Source organism: Glycine max, chromosome 1 (genome assembly GCF_000004515.6).
Source record: "Glycine max cultivar Williams 82 chromosome 1, Glycine_max_v4.0, whole genome shotgun sequence".
Lineage (NCBI taxonomy): Eukaryota > Viridiplantae > Streptophyta > Magnoliopsida > Fabales > Fabaceae > Glycine > Glycine max.
In genome coordinates this window covers 42425223-42445397 of record NC_016088.4, presented here as the reverse complement: position 1 = coordinate 42445397, position 20175 = coordinate 42425223, and the positions used below count along the sequence as shown (strand labels likewise).

Here is a 20175-nt window from a genome sequence, read left to right as displayed (position 1 = left end):
GGTTGCGATGACGACAATGGCGGTGAGTGGTGGAATTGACGGTGGTGGTGGTTGTTATGGCAATGATGGTAGTAGTGGCGACGGTGGTGGTGGAGACAATGGTAAGAGTGGTGGCTCAAACGGTGACGGTGATGGTGGTGGTGGTGATGATAGTGTAGAGGTGACGATTATGGTGGTGGTGGTGGTAGTTGCTATGATGTAGATGGTGGTGGCGACGACGATGGTTGTGGTGGTGGCAGCAACGACAACGACGGGGTTGTGGTGGTGGCAATGGCAATAGTGACAATGATGATGATAGGGTTGGTGGCGATAACAATGGTGATGACTACAATGATGGTGGTGGTGGCATGAGGTGGTGAGGCGGAGAAAGCAATTATCCTATCATGTTGCTTTCTAACCCAACATTCCCCCAGGATAAGAAAAACACTACACCAAAGCGATAGCATAGGCAATAAGATAATCAAATCATATATTGTTGGTGCACCAAACAATAGATTACAACAAGATAGGATAGTTATCCTATTCTATCTTGACCACTAAACAGATCCTTAGTATCTCACATTTTTTGTATGTTTGATTTTATTACCCATTCTTAGTGAGTTTCTATTAAATGTGTTTAACAAAGCATCACATCAACTGAGTTTAGGTCATTTAAAAATGGATAACTTAGTAATTGTGTTATTTTCGTAGTATGTACCGTTTTCCAAAATAAAAAATTTGTCACGTACCAAAAGCAAACAAAAATAGATGTTATGTACCAAAAAAAACCTTTTAAAAAATCAAAGTACAAAAAACAAACAAAAATAATATTTTGGGTACCTAAACCAAAATATCCTTATTTTATAAGTATAAAAAAAGTTATCTAAGCCTAATTATCGTTGTCATTACACCACACAAATTATTTGCTATCTTTTTCCTCTTGCTCGACATGATACTACTCAAACCCATAGGACTTCTCAGGCAACACTTGAAAGATTTTGGTGCATGCCTTAAAGGCGACGATTGAGAGTTGTAACGAAATCTTGTGGTTGAGAAGTTGCAATCATCCAGTTCTAGCAAGCAAATAAGAAATGACGTTATAGAGAACGTAATCATAGTGGAAGTAAAGGCAAGTTTAGGTGGAATTTGCATGAATTGGAATGAACAAATATAGCATACGAGAGACATTAAGTTGGTGAGTTGAGGTGCATATCAATGCGGCAATGACAATGATAATTAACTTTTTCTTGTGAGTTGAGGAGTATCACGTCCGGAAAGGGAAAAAATAAGGGAGCAAAGAATTTGTGCGGTGCAATTACGATGGTAATAAACTTTCTTTTTGTTTTAGGCTTAAATAACCTTTTGATACTTATAAAATAGAGATGTTTTGGTTTTGATACCTAACCTTTATTTTTGTTTAGATAGTATGACTATGACGTATGATATTCTAATTCTTTGAATACAAGATAGTATGCATGACAGTTAATTGGATGATATAAATGGAGAGGAAAAGAAGATTCAACACAAGGAATTTTATATTGGTTCGTCCCAAACCTAGGGCTTTCCAATCTTCACTCTTCTAGTGAGATTTTCATGAATCAACACAACAATCAGCCACCATTAGCTTAATGACAACAACCTTAACAGGTTCAACACTCCACAAAGCTAAAATCAAGCTCTTGAAGAAATGCTTGAATACAAGCCATTATTGGCCTCACAACAAAACAACTTCCTCACGAATCCACCACTCCTGGCCTTGGTTTGGAGATAAATCATCTTAACCACAACACTACACCATTGGTCATGGGAGAGACAAACCAAGTATTCTGCACCTCTTCAGGTGAGCTTCACCCACAAAATAGTTCAGTTCTTGGAATGGAAGACATCTTACCACAAATCCCTTGGTTCTTGGAAGGAAACATCACCTTTCATTAAGTGCCCCTTAACCACAAAAGTCTCCTCACTCCTGGGAAGAAACCTACCTCAACCATGACCCTCATTCTTGATCATAGGAGAAATAATCCTAGTATTCTTTGCCTATATAGGCTACACAAGTATTACTTTATACTAGACTCTTCACGCTACAAACTTATATTCTCTTTAAGCTACCAATCTTCCACGTCTCTTTAAGCTACCAATCTTCCATGGGTTCTTGCTAACACTTCATTCATGGCTAAACTTAACCCACTTAGTTAATTTGGGATAAATACAAATTACACATATAGGAGAAAATGTTTGCTAATTTTACAACTTTACAACACTCATATGGTGGTTCTCCATTTAAGCTCTAACTTTTACAAACTTTGTATGTTACCTTTATGATGCTTATAAGGATCCTGGACTAGGGAGAGGAGATAAATCATGTTTCTATAGTGTTTGGGCACTCTCTTTCATTCTTTCTCATATTGTGCAATTGTCTTCTACCAATATATGGACTCCACAAGTCAAATTAGTTATGTGACAACTGGAAATCTTTCTCTCTTTCTTGATTACTTCAAGATATCTTCAAAAGCTTCCTTCAAGTCTTTAAAGTGAAGTTCAAAATGTATATGCCAATTTACTTGACTTGACATATTTGATGTTTGTTATGAAGTACTTCTTCTGGTGATCAAATTTGAATAGCTTTTGAAGATCTATCAGAAATTCATTCTGATATTGCCGAGGAAAAACCTATTTTGACGTAGGTTCTTTCTGATGAATTCTTCATGAAATTTCTTTGTAGATAGCTTGGATTCATCATGTTGATAAACTTTCTACAACAAAAACCATTTTGAAGTCGCTTACTTCAGCACTAATAACTTTTATAGGTTGTTGTTGGTGTCTTGATTAATTATTCCTTGGTGAAGGATTTTGAACAGTCTTCATAACTTCATTATGATGTTTCACATCAAAATCTCTCAAGGAATTGTCTTAGCTTCAACTTTATGCATATTCAAATGTTGTCAAATTCAGTCTTATGATGAATCCTCATATATTGTGATTCATATGGAAGACATGGTATTGCTTCATGTATCTTCTAATGTTGTCAAGTTTAGTCTTCTGGTGAATCCCCGTTCATTGTGATTCATATGGAAGACATGATGTTACTTGATGCATCTTTCTAATGTTATTAACTCTCATCTGGTAATGAAAAGCCAATACTTGTGAATCATATAGAAGACATGATTTTGCTCCATCATTTTGATGCTTCAATCACAAAGTCCTTCAAATTCTTGGCTCTGGTTCAACTTTTATACATCATTCTAATGTTTCATTCTCAGAGTCCTTCAAGGTCTTGACTCTGGTTTACCTTCTAGGCATCATTCTAATACAATTTTATGAAGCTTTCTTGTATATTATGTTTTGCTTTGAAAAAGTTCTCTAATGTAGATGGAAATTCACTGAGTGTTCTTATTATAGTAATACTTTGATGTGATGACATGAAAAACTTTTATTTCAAACATTCAAGTGTAAGCTTGTTGTAGCATGTTATGTCTGACACTATATTTGATTTAATTATTTGACCTTTTTGGATGGCCAAATTAGATTTTGATGTCTCCATGAGAGCTATAGATAATTTTATCCTTGACATTTAGGCACAAGTCTCATGTCTGTTAGACCAATACAACATAAACAATTTTAGAGTACTGCAGTTGTATTATATTGTGAGGACAAAATGACATCTCTATCTTCATGATCTACTTGTCCATGATCCAAGTCATATTAGCTCACGACTTATTCATGAAAAATGTAGATATTTATTTTACCTTTCCACAAATACTAAGATAATCTAAACACACTTCTAAAGCTCAAGCAATCTTTAGATTACTGCACATATGTCAAGCTATAAAGGAAAATCAGTGTTTGTAACTTCAAGCTGAATTTTGTCCATGATCCAAGTTGTATAAGATCATGACTTGTTCATGAAAGATGAATATCTTTCTTTAAGCTTTCCATATCCATCAAGAAAAACACAAATGCATTTCTAGAACTCTAGATACGATGTTCAAAATGAACTCATCTTGATAATGAAGTTTCATTTTAAGTGTGATGTAGCTATGTTGTTCTTATTGTCATATTCATTATGCAGATCGTCATACCATTCTTTCCTAGAATGTCATTTTGAATTGAAGACGACTTTTCAATCTTGTTTATTTTTGCACATGTTGCTTTCTCACAAAATCTTATAATTGTTATTTTGAGAGCAATGTTCTTTTTGTCCCTGAGTTGATAATTCATTCTCACGGTTGAAGTTTTTTCTTTATTTAATGATCTTATTTGTTGCAGTATACAACCAATGAAACTCTAAGTTTCTTTTGAGTTTTTAATCATGTCACCTTTCTGAGTGACTCATAGTTTACTTCAGCTGTTGTTCTTTATAGAACCTGTCTTTTTTAATACACTTAAGCAAACTCACCAATAGGCTTAACTTAGAAGGCTTATGGTTTGTTTTCAGAAGCTTTGTAATAATTAAAATGCAAAGAATTTTGGACTTAACACTAAAAAAGTTATTTAAGCCAAAAATATATTACCAAGAGATCTAACTCAATTGGTGGAATAAGGATGTGTGAGTTGTTGTAAATCCACAATACATGTCTTCGATTGTTATGGATAATATAAACTTTAAATAAAGATAGTAGTAAAATTCTTTTTAAAAGAAATTCAAAATTCAAATTTTGATATTGGGAGTCTCTTACTTGTCTAAGGGTACAATGGTGATTTTCCCTTATGAATCTGAGTCTTTCACATCTCGTTGTTCTCCACCATCCTCCACCGTAGGCCAAGGGGAGAGATACATACAAAGGTATCCTGACACTCAAGTAAGATATCATCTCAATATACTAAATGAGAGTAATAAATAAGAATAAATAATGTATTACCTCAAGAATCTAATCTTTTATATGCATATATTATAAGGCCATAAAGTTCATAGGCTTAATCTTTGTCTTAATACCCTAGTAATCCAAGATTACTTGTTTATCTTCATAGAAATTGGATTAAGATAAACTAAGCCTTTATGGGTTGTAGAATCCTCACAGGGTGACACCTACTCAACCCCATGCTTGTCTTAGATTTCTTAGGTATAGCTCGAAGATTTTGGCCATCTAGGCCTAAAGGTCCTTAACCCAATATTGGTACAAGTCTGATAGGGGTAGAAAAGGAATTAACTCATTATAAATTTTTTTATAACAATTAATTATAATTAAATGTGAAAAAATAAGATAAATTTAAAAATATTATTTTACTCCATTTAAAATAAAATAATATATTATAAATGAATTTTTTACTATTATCAAAATTACTTTTTTTGGAAATATATATTTCAAAAATTACTTTTCAAAATTATGTGCTAAAACATTAGTTCCAAAAATTATTTTATGGAACAAGAACATGTCTCTAGAAGGTAATTTTTTGGTATTTTTTTTTCATTACAACTTTATTTTTCTTCTTTCCTTCTTAATGAGCACTAATGTCTTCAAGTCACATATTTATTCTTGCTAAAGAAGGAATTCAATGAGCGGAACTGAGGAATAACAGTATTTCTAGACGAACAAAGGAGTTCGATAAACAGAGAAATTAAAATGAAAGGAATCACATTTTAGGAAGAGATGATGCAGGGGAATAAAGGTGTAAAATAATATTTCCAAAATAGCAAATGGTGTTCGAAAAAAAATGATTATTTGAAAGAAAGTAAAAGAGAAGAGAATGGTAATTAGGTAAATTTACATACAAAAATATAATGAGAAAAAGGTTGTACTTAATAAATTGGGAGATGTAAATAAGAAAAACCTTAAATCTGTCGGTGTCTTTTGTCCACCCCATTTTAACCCTCCAAAAATTTGGCATATAACATGGCGTGGTAGCCCATATACTTTTTTTAATTTTTTTTGGCAAATTAGTGATAAAAAAAACTAGTGTTTTTAAAGAAAAAAAATATTAGTTTGTGGTTACAATTTTGTTTCATTTTAGCATAAAAGTAGTATTATGTTGATGTTCCCAATATTTCAAGTTCGATGAAGAATTGACGATCAATGAAAATTGATCTGATTCTGTTGTAGTTTTCTGCTACTTGTCAATGTTTGGACAAAAACAGTTAGGGAAATTAGATTAATTTAATGCAGTTTTTATTCTGTAGACAAAAGAAAGAGATAGTTCTTAACATGAGCCAAAAAATATTTTCTTTGAATTTTTTTTTAATTCTTTTGAAAATTTTGAATTCTCCTTCTTTAAAATTCTTTCCTTTTTATTTTATGAAAGTTCAGGTCACCCAATGGGACGAGCTGAAACTTTAAATGAGAAATACTAGTGATATTGGTTATATTTAGTAAGGTATTTAAGTTAGTTTTTAATTTTTTTATTAGTTGAAAAGTTTTTTTATTGTTCGGTAGATAATTTTTTTTATTAGCATCTTATATTTTTTAAATATTATTTGAAGTAACATTTTTAAAAAATATTAGTTTCTCATTTTTTATATTTTTTTCTATTTTTGTTTTTATTATATTTATCCAATTTTTTAGTTAAGTTTTTTAAATAAATCATAATTTTATTATTTTATTGTCATTTTATATTTTTTAACTACTTCAATAACTAATTTTACCAAACACTTGTGATCTATAATAACTTTTTAATTTTCAATTTTCTGTTACCTTTATAGCTTTTAACCAACTTTTAGCTAGTTTTTCCGAATACAGAACATACTCTCCCATACTCTCTTTCTAACCCTCTCTAGGTCTCTATGTGATTTGTTGAATTTTATTAAATATCACCAACTTTGATGGTTTTTGTGTCTAAATAAGATTTACATTATTAAATGATAAGTGTGATCCATCAATATTTAAAATTTTCAATAAATTTCATCTAATTATATAGTACATGTTAGAAAGAAAGTGTTTCAAAGAGTATTATTAGCATTACTCAACTTTCAATTCACATAAAAAAAAACGAAAAAAAGGCTCAAACTAAATATTTGATCGAAAAACTTCATTATTTATAATAATCCTATCATGCCCGAATAAATTTGTCGACATATTGTTTTTATAAAAAGGAATAAAGGCATCCATTATTCTTATCATTTTTATTTGAAAATTTATATTGTGGAGTTGTTTCTTACTTGCATTATGAATGGTTAAATTAGAGAAACTTAAGTTCTGATTTTTCTTTTCTTTCAATTTTTTTCAAATAAGACAAAACTGTCCAAAATCAATTTCGTAATTCGATAATAACAATAATAAAGAAACACACACCACTTTCTCAATTTATTTATATGTTTCTTTTTTTACTTACTATTATTCAACTAAAATAAATTTAAAATTTACCATTAAGTACATGAATCACGTGACATGAAATTGTTTCTTAATAAAATATTTCATATTCGAGTCATGGGTGTATAGATGTGTTAAATACTTAAATGATAAGTTTTATCTATGATTCTATCTAACTCAAACATGATTGTTTTAGTAAAGGATGTATACTATGTAACAATTCTCAAAATTATCTAAAATAAGACAATCTCTAAAATCACCTCTAGGAGAAAATTATCTACTTTCTCTAGTTACTTATATTTTTACTATTATTTAATTAGAAAAACTTAAATTTCAAATCTTCCCCCCAAATTTCCTAAAGACAGTCTCGGCTTCCTAATTTTAATATAAAAATATCTAGTTTCTACATGATTGAGAGAAACTTATATTTTTATTCCACCCCCCAGCTTTAGAATTAGACAGAAGTCTCTACAATAGAAAGTTATCTACCTTTTCTATTTATTTATATCTTCCTTTATCTATTAATTAGTATAAACTATTGTTCGACTAGACTAACTTAAATTTTGAAATTTTCCCAAATTTCGTAAAATAAGACAGTTTTGAAAATCATTCTCCTAATTCTAAGAAAATATTTACTTTCTCTGTTTATTGATGCCTTCCTTTTTCTATCATTAATAATAATAAGATATCTTATAAAAAAGATATGGCGCGACTTTACACGTGCGTACGAAAAAAAAGAACAGAGAATTTATACCCAAAAAAACGCAGCCGACGAACGAGAAAAAGCAATATATAGATAAAAAAAATTAAATTTAAAATTTTTTAACATTTTAAAGATTTCAGAAGTTTCAATTAGAAGAGATGATCAAGTCACTAAAAAAAGAAATACGAAAATTTTTTAGAAATTTTTTTAAAAAGATAATTTCAATTTCTTATTTTTTAAAAAAAGAATTAAATTTCACATTTTTAATTATTAAAAATTCTTATTTTAAAATTTCAAAAATTTAAATTCTTAAAAAAAAAAACATCCAAACAATAAATTCTAGATTATAAAAATTCATATTTCTCAGATTCTCGATCCAAGATCCAAACACAGTCTAACATAAAACATGACAGAGTTCCTATCTTCGTTTCTTCATTATACATATATTAATATCGGGTTGAAAAATGTTTTTTTTTTCTTTTTTGGAATCTAGCTTATCGAGTACAATGTGGAGACGGGTAATGAAAATTGAAATAAATGGCAACAAAGATGTCGAGAGAGAAGATGAAAATTTATATTCAAATTTTTCATTTATAAAAACTCATTGGTACTTAACAATTTTTTTAAAGCAATATAAAAATTAAGGTACTATTATAACCCCTGTATTAGATGAGAAAAATGTCTTTAACAACCCTTCTTTTTCATAATAAAACTTTATATAGATTTTTTTATCGTCTATCAATTTTAATTTTAAAGCAACTTTATATTATAATTTAAATTATTTATTTAAACTTCAAAATATAATTTATATATTAAAAAATATTTATTCATCATAAATTTTAATTATAACATAATTTATAAATTTAAAAATCACTAAAAATCAATAAATTAGTGACCCAAAATACTTTTTGCTCACTAATTCAAGGATCACAAAAAATTTATTGGCGAATTTTTTAAAGGGTACACATTAGTTGTTATGTCCCTAGTTTTATTTTTTCTAATAAAATGAGCAAAATATCAATTTCAATATCCGTAGTCTAAATAATATTCTTGTTTTGGTTAGAAAACAAGTTATGATGAATAATATTCTATTGTCCATTATGTGAATGCTATTGTTATAATGCTATGGTTAATCACTAAAAATAGGAAACTTCTAATTCACTAATTGAACCTAAAATAGTGAAGATCAGTAGGTTATTATATATGGGTGGTGAAAGCGGTGTTGTCACTTGTCAGCCTGCACATGTTTATTATTTATATATTTTTATATATATCGGCATATCATGGAATAACTTCGCATCATGCATATGTGGCCTCATATATATAGCTCTGTTTTTTTTTTTTTTTTTTTTGGTGGAAAGATATATAGCTTTTAGCACAATAGAAGGAAATCTCATTTGCCCTCAATTAAGTATTTCTGCGGTCATTCCCAATATGATTAACCGGCCCCCCTTAATTATTATTATTTTTTCATTAGGAAAATCGAATCTAAATATTTTAAGGACATATCTCGAGTAGACAGAAAAAAATAATAGACTCTTTATGCCTTAAGAATATCGTCTATTTCTTAACTAAATTACGCCAATGAGATGAATAGTGCTTATATTCTCTTTCTAATTGGTATATTAATATAGTATTTTATCTTTATTTAATCCTCTGTTTTGTTCTTATAAAACTATTGTATATTGAATAGAGTATCTCTTTATATCCTTCTTAATAAAGTTTTGCTATAAAAAACACTAATAATTTTTTTTTAAGAATCAAATAAATCATGATTTGAACCGCAAAGTCTTATACTTAGCAAACAGCAAAGTAATTGACCCTCCCTATACAAATTTTGAATTGGAGATATGCTCACTCTGTTAGTGCGAATCTAATGCTATTCGGTTAATTTATAAGATTGCCAATAGTATGACCCTTATACACGCCTTTAATTTATCGTTGCACTCTCTTACTTTAATCTTTAATTAACTCTATGATTTTATTTTGTAGATAAGGTTGATTGATTCCTTTCACTCTCTTACACGCCAATAGTATGGTCCTCTAAATATTGACCCATATTAGTTTTAGTCCTCTAAACATATTTTCATTACATCCCCTAAAATTTTAATTGCATTTGGTCTTTATTACTTTTAAGACTTTTATGTAATCCATTAATTTTTTCTGTTAAATGTATGTTACCTCATTGTAGATAGTGTAGTTGAGACTCAAACTATTACAACTATGCACGTGATGTTTGTTCCTTGAATCAAGTTCTACCAACAACACAGGTAATGTAGAATGAATACTCCTGCAAAAGCTACTTCAAAAATAACAGATTTTGTTCTTCACGATTTCTGATTTTTGTCTGTCTGAAGCAAATTAGGTACTACTTCTGAATCTTAAAACTGTTTTGAAAAAGCCTTTGAATAAGATATTAAAGTTATACTTTTGTAAATGAGAAATATACTGATAAATGAGAAGTAGCTAAGAGGGATACAACACATACAAAAATTATACTGGTTCACCATAATTTGAACCACATCTAATACCTACACTTGTAGGCTTTCTCAATTAAGACCAAACACTCAACTTTAATATTCTTTCTTCTGAAGCATTCACAAGCTCCTACGTCTAGTATTGTAAACCTGTGCAAGTTCCACTCAATATTCTTTGTTAGGCTCTATTGGTTACACCACCACTCAATATTCTAAACTTCTATAGGTTGCACTCAATATTTGTTAAGCCTCTACTGACTCTACCTAAGTATTATTTCAAAAAGTATATCCAAGATTCACACCCAAAGTAACAACTACTACTTGGCTCACACAACACTTGTGTTCACACCAACTTTAGAAACAATAATCCCCTAATTGTTTTTGAGTTCTTTCCTCTATCTTAAGGAGTTGGACAAACTATGCATTTTGGGATGACCTTTATTGCGACTCCTCTAATGAAGGTATTTACGAACACAAGGTATTTACGAACACTTACGAATTTGTTTTTGGCTTTAACCTATGGTGTTTTGGCTATGGAGGATTCTTTTGATAAAGGGTATCCTTGAATTGACTCTTTTCTGATCTTACCCTTTTGGTTTGGCACCCTTTTCCTTGCAATTAGGTCCTTTGAATTTGCTTCCTTATACTAGTATCGGCCTTGGACCTAGTCATTTATGCCTATTGGAGGTAGAATATGGAAATTCAAATGTTGTATGAGTTGTCCAAGTTCACACATCAGTTAAGCTTTGTCTTCTTCTCTAAGTCATATGCAACTTGAAACTCTTATGAAGTTGTTTCCCTTCTCTGCTTTTCACTTCCACCATCGACAACTTGCATATTTCAAAATTGAAATGTATATATTGATGCTTATTGTGTGGTCTTAGTGGTTCCTCGTGACTTCTTAAAATTTGCATGAGATATCTTCTGTAGATTAATCTGTAGCATGTATTCTGGAGATGTTTCTAATTACTGCAGTGTTTGTGCTTTATACTTCAGAATTCTGGTTGCTTACTTTTTGTCAAGACCTGTTGCTATCTCTGAGTTCCCTTATTCTGAATTTCTTCAACTCTTCTGGAGAACTCCCAACTTCGGAATCAGTGCTTTAGTACACTAGTTAATGAATTTTGACTTGTAACCTATGGTGTGTACTTTTGAACAGCGTAGACTCTTCTATCTTCATTCAACTGTTCTGCAATGCATCTTTCGATGATTATCTAGTCAGTTAGCTTTTGGTATCTGTGTATGAAAAACTCCATATGTAGGTTGACGCTTCACACTTTTCTGTATGCTTTTGAATTAAGTCTTGTCTTTTAAAACACATCTTAAAGAAATCATTAGTAGCTAAGTTCATATCACTTACGATTTTCTTCTTGAAGGTTTGTCATCATTAAAATTCCAGCTTCTTGATGGATTTTGTTCCAACATATGGTTGTTAGAGGGATTTTCAAACACATTCAAAACTGCATGAGCTTCCCTTTCATCTATCTGTATGTCAATTGTTTTTCCTCCAACTTCTCCAGCTTCTCAACTTTGGCTACTACATTTTTCTACTATTTTCTACTATACAGCTTGCAAAATTTGAATTTGAAATATAGTTGTTAATGCTTGTTATCTTGTCTTAGTGGTTGCCTCATGATATCTTCTTGAGCTGGTAATGGGTTATCTTTTAAAGATTGTTCTTCAGTAGGATGTCTTCTGGTGATTCTTCTGATTACTGTAGTGTTTTGTGCATCAATCTTCTTATCTTGTGGTTGCTCTGTATTGATGACGACTTGATGGATCATCCAAGTTTATATTTCTGGATACTTGCATGTCTTCTGTAAAGCTTGTTACTTTTGAATTAGTGCTTTTGAGCACTATTTCTTGACTTCTAAACTTATTGCTTCTGGTGTGTGCTTTTGAACAAAGCATCCATCCTTCTCATTCCTTTTTTAGTCTTGCATCTTCTAATGGTACTTAAGTTACGGGCAACTTCTGATATTTACCCCTTGACTAAAGATATCTTCTTAATTGTGCTTTTGATCATACAAAGCTTATGATATATGTACTTTGATATCAGAAAAGAGTTAAACCATATAAAAAACGGGAAAACAAACTTGAGGTATTTTCTTTAAGAAGAAGCCCAAACAATAAATGAAAATAAGACCAATGACATGTAAAGTTTAAACTTGAGATTGAAAAAAAATCGCAACAAGGTAAAACGAGTTGGACTTGAGGGAAATAATTGGAAAACAAGTTAAAAACTATATAAGAAAGAGAGTCACAAATTTAAAGTGTCAATGTATTTTTGAACAAATAGACCACTCATGTTAAATCTAATAATACACACTCTTTGGTAAGGGTCTGCACAAAAAATCAAATAAAACCTGGATAAATGATATACATAATAAAATAAAATGAAAGAAAAATTGATGCAGTTGCTATTAAAATTTCAAGAAAAAATATTCTTATTTGAGTTTTATAATCAAAGAAGGATAAATAATTATCATGTAATCCACAAAAGCTATCCCTTGTTCTAAATGCTAGGTAAAGTAGTAATTTGCTCTTCTAACTTATTTTGTATTTTCAATTTGGTCTATTTTGTCCATTGTGACAATTTTTATGGTAAAAAAATGTGACTTCTTTGTCAATTATGGTAATTTTTTAACAATCAAATCAACAAATTACACCAAATTAAAGCCACCAACATGAATTAGATCTAGCAGAAGGAGATAATCTTTCACAACGTGATAAACTAAGGTTCAAATATTCGATGAGAGAGATGTTCACATTTAGTGATCATTAACTGGTTTGACTGCCTTTTAGGGAGGATAAATACTTGCAAGATGAAAAAAAAAAATATCAAATTGAAGTTGTACTACTCGAACTGGGCAAACTTCTACTTTATGGTCGATCGAGTAAACTTCTTATTCTATCCCATTAGATTTGACTGAGATAAATCAGGAAAGAGAAAAAAGTTATCTCTACTTATTATTAGGAGAAAAAAGATTAAGGTAAGATCCGATACAAAATTATCAAATTAAATAAGACAATATAAGATGTAATAGTATCTTCTCTACAATATCTAATTAGGAAAATTAAGCCTATAAAGATAAGATAAGATATAATCTTACAATATCTAATTAGGAAACTTAAGTGCATGTTTTGATTTCTAGTTGAAAATGTTGCGGCATGTGTTTCATTGCAAATCTAACTGATAAATGCAAAATGAAAGCAAAAGTAAGGGTCCTAATTCGTTGGCAAAATTATTTTTGCCTCAAAAGTACTTTTAGAAAGCAAATCCAAGCATGCTCTAAGCCTTTGAACTTAATTTCACACCACTATAAAAGGAGTTACAAGGTTTCATGTAACCAGCTTAATTCTAATCCATTATTGATACTTGATTCTTTTCACTATGCCTCTAACTTGAGGGTTGGGTTGAATGTCTTGGTAGGTACATCTCACCATCATACAAGAAGGAACAGACAGAGGAGTAACATCATGAATAGATTATACCAAAATTGACCATAACAAAAGTCAAGCTAAAACAAAATCAAAATAAAAAAGTTAAAACACCATGTAAGCCGAAAAAAGACAATAAATTAAAGTTCAAAATTACTAATTTTCCCCTTATATTACTTTCAAGAAGTTTTTCAAGTTTTAGGAAATTTTAAACAATTATAAAAAAATTTGAAAAATCATTATTTAACTTTTCACCCCCTTTTCTTTGATTCCTCTTTTTGAAACTATAAAACATCTTAACAACATGGCTGGGATCCAGTTTAGTTTGGTCGGAAAATGATATTTTGGGACATGCAAGAGTGCGAAAATGAATATTATGATAAAAGTTGTTTCTAAACATTAAAATAAACAACATATGCAAAACTCGCCTAGTAACCTTACATGTGAAAAAGAGTGATATCTTAGCATCACTTTGAAGCGCATATATTGCCTATACACCATATATATGTGTGGTTCCGTTATTGCCGAATTGGTCCCATTATGACTGAGTTCCTCAACCTCAACCATACGCATAGCCGTGCAAGAACACTACGAAGAAGAATACTCTTTTTTCCATTTAAGCCAAACAAAAGAGATAACGATAACAAGTCTATATTTATATGCAATATGGTGTACGTCAATTCCAAGATGTTATGCTCATTTCAAATTTTCCAATTCTCCGCATGGGTAATCATTCACTGTGTTTAAGCAAATTGGGCAATAATTGCATTTGAGAAACATCTTTTACATGATACTATTTTTTGAAACATGTTATAAAAAGACATGGGTAAGCTTGTCAGATATATATATCGGATTAATTTCAAACAGTACTTATGCATAATAGGTGGTTCTAGTAATAAGAAAGTTTTAGTGGTTGATGTAACGTTAAGAAATCGAATCTTTTAAGTCATCACGTTTTTTTTTTTCCTATATGCAATGTTTTAAAAATAGGACCAAATCGATATTACTACTAGTCCAATACTGTGTTTCTCCATGTAATAGTTGCAACATTTTTTATATAAAAATAACTACTGCCACATATATAATTATGTATTTAACTTATTTGTATTAAATATAACTTAAAGAGTTTAATGATAATGTATTGATAATATTTTTATATTATCGTTTAATCATAATTTTTTGTTAATATGACTTTTAAAGTAATTATTATAAAAGTTATAAATACAAATTTATTATACATAATGGATTATGATCGGATGATGATGCAAAATTTTTTACGTGATCGGTGTATAATTCTTTTTTTTCTAAATTAAATATAAAATATGTTTAAAATTATTTTAAGTTGTAAAATTTATGTATAATTAATTAAAATAAAATTTGAAAGGTATTAATTAAAATTTAATGACATAACTAAATATTAAATTTTAATTTTTTAAGAATAAAAATTAACATTAACTAGTGTCGTTGTTAAAAAACTCAATTAAAATATTCAATTAAAAATATTTTTATAATATACAATAATAAATTATAAATTCCCATCCACGAATGACTTTCAGTCTCGTTAATGTAAACATAAAGAGTAGATAAAGATGAAGACTTTTAGTTTATCTTGATGACGATGATGATGTATTTGGATTAAGGAACCTTAATTGTTATTAGGATGTTATTTTATACTTAAAATGCTTGAATGTGTGTGGTAAGTCATGCATACATGCATCCTAAACTAGAAAAAATAGACAATATTACTCGATCTACATGTTAATTATTACATTAATCATTGATCTTAAGCCTTAAAGAGTTGTAATTAGTAACTTAGTTTTTAAAATAACTAAGTTTTAGCTCTACATCATGATAATCGACTATATGCTATTATAGTCGACTATATCGAGCCTTTGAACTCTCAAAATATAGAACATCTCACAGATAGTCAACTATCTTAAGTGTCTAATTGATTATTTGGTTCTGGAGAAGGTCTTAGCTTTTGCAAATAGTTGATTAAATGGTAATACAATTGACTATATGTTCTTCAGAAAACCCAAGTGATGTGAAGAATAATTTAGTTGACTACCTCTATGGCATAATTGACTATTTTAGCTCTGATGTTATAAAAATGAGTTTTTCAAAGAATTTTAGTGTGACACCATTTCCTCTCATGTTTTTCATTGCATTTTAACTGAGAGTTTCTAAAAATCTCAGTGTCATCACCACCTTGATCCTTGACTAAATACATCATTTCACATGAATTCAAAATGGATCTTGGCTTGGATCATAAAGAGTAGTTTGAGGCTACATAGGGAGTATTTTAAAGCTTTCATATCATTCATAGACAAGATGAAATCTTTCCTTAATTACGATTTTGTTTTTCGTTTTTCATTGAGTAGGGTTCTCAATGATTTGCATGTAATGGATTTCCTACATGTGTTTTAGATCTTGATAGATCTTCAAGAGTTTAAGCATTTGTGGTGTGCATTTGCTTGTGAATTTGTATATAACTCAAAATGTTGAAAGATTTAAGTGGGTTACTTGAATCAATAGGATGTAGATTTCCTAGAAATCAAACTAGTATAAATTATTGTGTGGATCTTTTCCTATAATCTTTAATCTCTTGTATTGCTTCTTGTATAAGATTCTTATCCTTTGAGCTTTGAATAATTGTTTTTCATAATTGGTTAAGTGTTTGTTTGAGTTTAAGAAATCAAAGAGTATTTGCAACACACTTAATAACTTGATAGAGGTGCAATCAGCTCGTCTAATGATCCTTTACATGGAATTGGAGGTCCTATGATAAGGTCCAAGACTAAGATGGTGAAGTAAGAATTGCAAGGCTGATTCTAAAGATTAAAGAGAAAGAAGACCAATGTGAATTAAGGGATACACTTAATTGGGTCACTTTTCCACAAATTGATGAAGATGCTTGGAGCCCAACTTGAAGAATCACTTTGGAAAGTCCAATTTATAAGACAAGAAGCATCCATGGGCTTAGTTGATCAATTTTGGTGGACTATTAATATGGGGCTGATAAGATAATAACTAAGTCCAACTTTTATCATTTTATTTGTAACTTTTGTCCTATTTTAAGGTTGAATTTTCTGGTGACTTTTTATTTTCTCTTAGCCTTACTAAATGCTTCCTAGAAGTGCTCCAAGTCATTTAGTGGCCAGTGGGAATTTATTTTCATGTTTATTGTCATTTTCTTAGGTAGTGGGCATGCAATTATTAATGCATTTGGTAAATGCATGTTAGTGGGGATTTATTCTAACATTTCATGATTAGCCTATAAATAGGGAACTCTTGTACTCTCCAAAGGCATTGAAATTTGGGAGTTTCTCTATTGTGAGAGCTTTTCCTTTGTTCTTGGGTTAAGAACTCGATAGTGTTGATTCTACTGGTAGGTCATGGTTAGGATCACACTCCTTTGCATAACTACGGTTCTACCGACAGGTTGCAGTTAGGGTCACGCTCCTTTTGATAAATTTGGTTCTAGCGGCAGGTCGCGGTTAGGGTCAAGTTCCTTTTTAACTTTGGTATCAGAGCTTCGACTCTTGAAATCAGGTGTTATTCATCCTTTGTGTTTTCTTTCTTTTTATGTGTTTCCTCCTTTGCTTGTTCTTTCCCTTTTGTTTAACTATATGTTATTGTTTCATCTTGCTTTGTTATATTTCTTTGAGGCTATCTTTCTTTTCTGAATTCTATCTAGTATCAATATCTTTTTGTCTTCTCTTTTTATATATTTATAAAAAAAATTGTGCAAAAAAATAAAGAAAGAAGTGAAAAAAAAAACAAAAAAAATGTGAGAAAAAAGAAAGTAGAAAAAAAGAGAAGAAAATCTGAGCAGTTTTTATGTTTGTTTACAATTTGAAGAAAAAAAATCCAAAAAAGCAAAGTGTGACTATTGGACTTATTTTCTTCTTGTTCTATCAATCCTCCTTTGGATTTATTCTCCTTAAGAAAAACAATTTTCTTAAATCCCTTGTTTCTATTTCCTTCTTATCTGTTTGTTCTTATTCACTAAAGTTCTCATTGATCCCTTGTTGTATCTTGTCGTGTATAATCAACCCTAAAGGTTCTTACTTAAGAGCTTATAAGGAGAAGTTGAGTGGTAAGAGGAAAGAGTAGTGAGACTATTAGAGGGAAAGGGCTAAAAAGAATGATACATGAGTGAATTTTTTTTAGTGTAAACAAGTGAGACAATGCTTGTGTGAGGATATTTTATTGTCCATTTACAATCACTTCTAAGAAAATTCTTGCAATAATTTTAATCATGAGTGGAGAAGAAGAAGGAGTGGACTCAAGTTGTTTGTTAATGATGTTAATGAATAATTTCAAGCTTTAAACTTGAAATTTGGATAGTTTACAATCTCCATCCAGATTTAGAGGTCGTAGACAACCAACTTCAGAAGAAGAAGAGGAGGAAGAGTATTTAGATGGAAGAAGGCGAAGAGGTGAACCAAGAAGAGATAATCATTTGGGGAGTATTAAGATGAGAATCCCTACATTTCAAGGTAAAAATGATCCCGAGTTGTATTTGGAGTGGGAGAGAAAGGTTGAACATGTGTTTGATTGCTATAATTATTCTGAGGAAAAAAAAGGTTAAACTAGTTGTTATTGAATTCACCGATTATGCTGGTATTTGGTGGGATCAACATGTGACTAGTAGGCACAAGAATGGTGAAAGACCTATTAGTAGATGGGAGGAGATGAAGATTGTCATGAGAAGGAGATTTGTACCTAGCCACTCCCATAGGGATTTACACAGAAAATTACAAACTCTAACACAAGTTTCCATGAGTCTGGAGCACTACTGAATAAAGATAGAAATAGCCATGATTAGAGCCAATGTTGAAGAAGACCGTGAGACAACTATGGCCAGATTCATTGGAGGTCTAAAGAATGAGATAACCGATGTGGTAGAATTGCAACATTATATGGAGATGGATGACTTGTTGTACAAATCTATTCAATTGGAAAGATAATTGAAAGCTAAGAGTACTTCCAAATTTTCTTCCACTTCTTCGTGGAAGTCAAATTGGCAAAACAACAAATCTATGACAAAGTCAACAGATAAAGTCAAGTCCAAAAATTCATTTGTTGCACCTAAAGGTAAAATGGAAATTAATTCATCTTCTAGATCTCGTGATATCAAATGTTTCAGTAGACAAGGAGTTGGACATATTGCTTCTCAATGTCCAAATAGAAGAGCCATAACATTGTTGGATAATGGAGACATAGAGAGTGTGGGCTCAAGAGATGATCGAATCCCACCAGTGGAGGATTGCAGTGATGTTGATGTCACTGAACTTGTAAATGGAGATGTGCTTGTTACTAGGTGTGCTCTTAACATGCAACCTAAGCTGGGAGGTGATGAAGAGCAACGTGAACATATTTTTCATACAAGATGCCACATAAAAGATGTAACATCCCAATTTTTGTAATCTAGATTAAAAAGGATTGTTATTTATAAATAAATAGAGTTTTAGAAAAATGAGGAGATTTTATAAATAAATAAATAAATAAGGAGATATAATTATTAATTAAAATAATGATTTGAGAGAAAATAAAAAAGGTATTTCATTTATTTGTTTGATAGAAAATAAAATAGAGTTTGTTTTTATAAAATAAATAAATATAGAGCAAATAATAGGCTGAATACCCTAGGTATAAATAGTTATGTTAAGTCAGGTGCTTTTTTTGGCCTCATTTTCGTTTTTCCCCTTCTCCTCTCAAAACTCTTTCTTTTTCCCGCAGCCCACCAAATCTGTCTCAGAAAAACGACGATCTCGGACTCGTTCACCGTTGGATCGTCGTGAAATTTGAGTACCATGTTCGCAACCCAATTTCGAAAACTTTCACCGTTGGGAATTTCAAAATTATATTTGAGCTTAGAGGAAAACCCTTTGCATTGTAGCATTTTAATTTCCCACAGAAACCCAGAACGGCTCGGTAAAACTACGATCCTAGTTTCTTTAACCGTTGGATTTTCATGAAATTTGGATATGTTGTTTGAAATTCAATTGCGTACACTTCCACCGTTGGGATTTTGGCCATAATATTTGTGGAGGGAGAAAAAGGAATCTGATGAAGACAGTACAAGTGGAGGTTTCAATCTCTTCTCCGTCTCTCTGACGTTTGAGAATTCTATCGGAGCAGTCGGAGGAATAACTGAAGGAATCTCAGGGAACCGCTAGAGATGTTACTATCACTGGCTGAAGACACGTGAGTCCGCTCAGAGGTAAGGGATGAGCTATTCACAATTGAGGGTTAGTGAGAACATGTGTAGGAATCCTTAGAGAACTAAATTTGGGTTTATTTTAGGATGTTTATTGAATTATAATTT

General features: G+C 30.7%; 1 protein-coding gene across 1 annotated transcript; it reads left to right on the top strand.

The window, feature by feature from the left end:
* Positions 1 to 16: 16 nt before the first annotated feature.
* Positions 17 to 351, top strand: LOC106794371 (glycine-rich protein HC1-like). The gene is made up of 2 exons (XM_014761633.1): positions 17 to 101; positions 203 to 351. The coding sequence occupies exons 1-2, from the start codon at positions 17 to 19 to the stop codon at positions 349 to 351; spliced, it is 234 nt and encodes a 77-aa protein (XP_014617119.1).
* The last annotated feature ends 19824 nt before the right edge of the window (positions 352 to 20175 follow it).

Coding starts and splice junctions, on each gene's coding strand:
- LOC106794371 (XM_014761633.1), top strand. CDS start 17: ATGGCGGTGAGTGGTGGAATTGACGGTGGTGGTGGTTGTTATGGCAAT. Junction 102..202: donor CGGTGGTGGTGGAGACAATG/GTAAGAGTGGTG, acceptor GCTATGATGTAG/ATGGTGGTGGCGACGACGAT.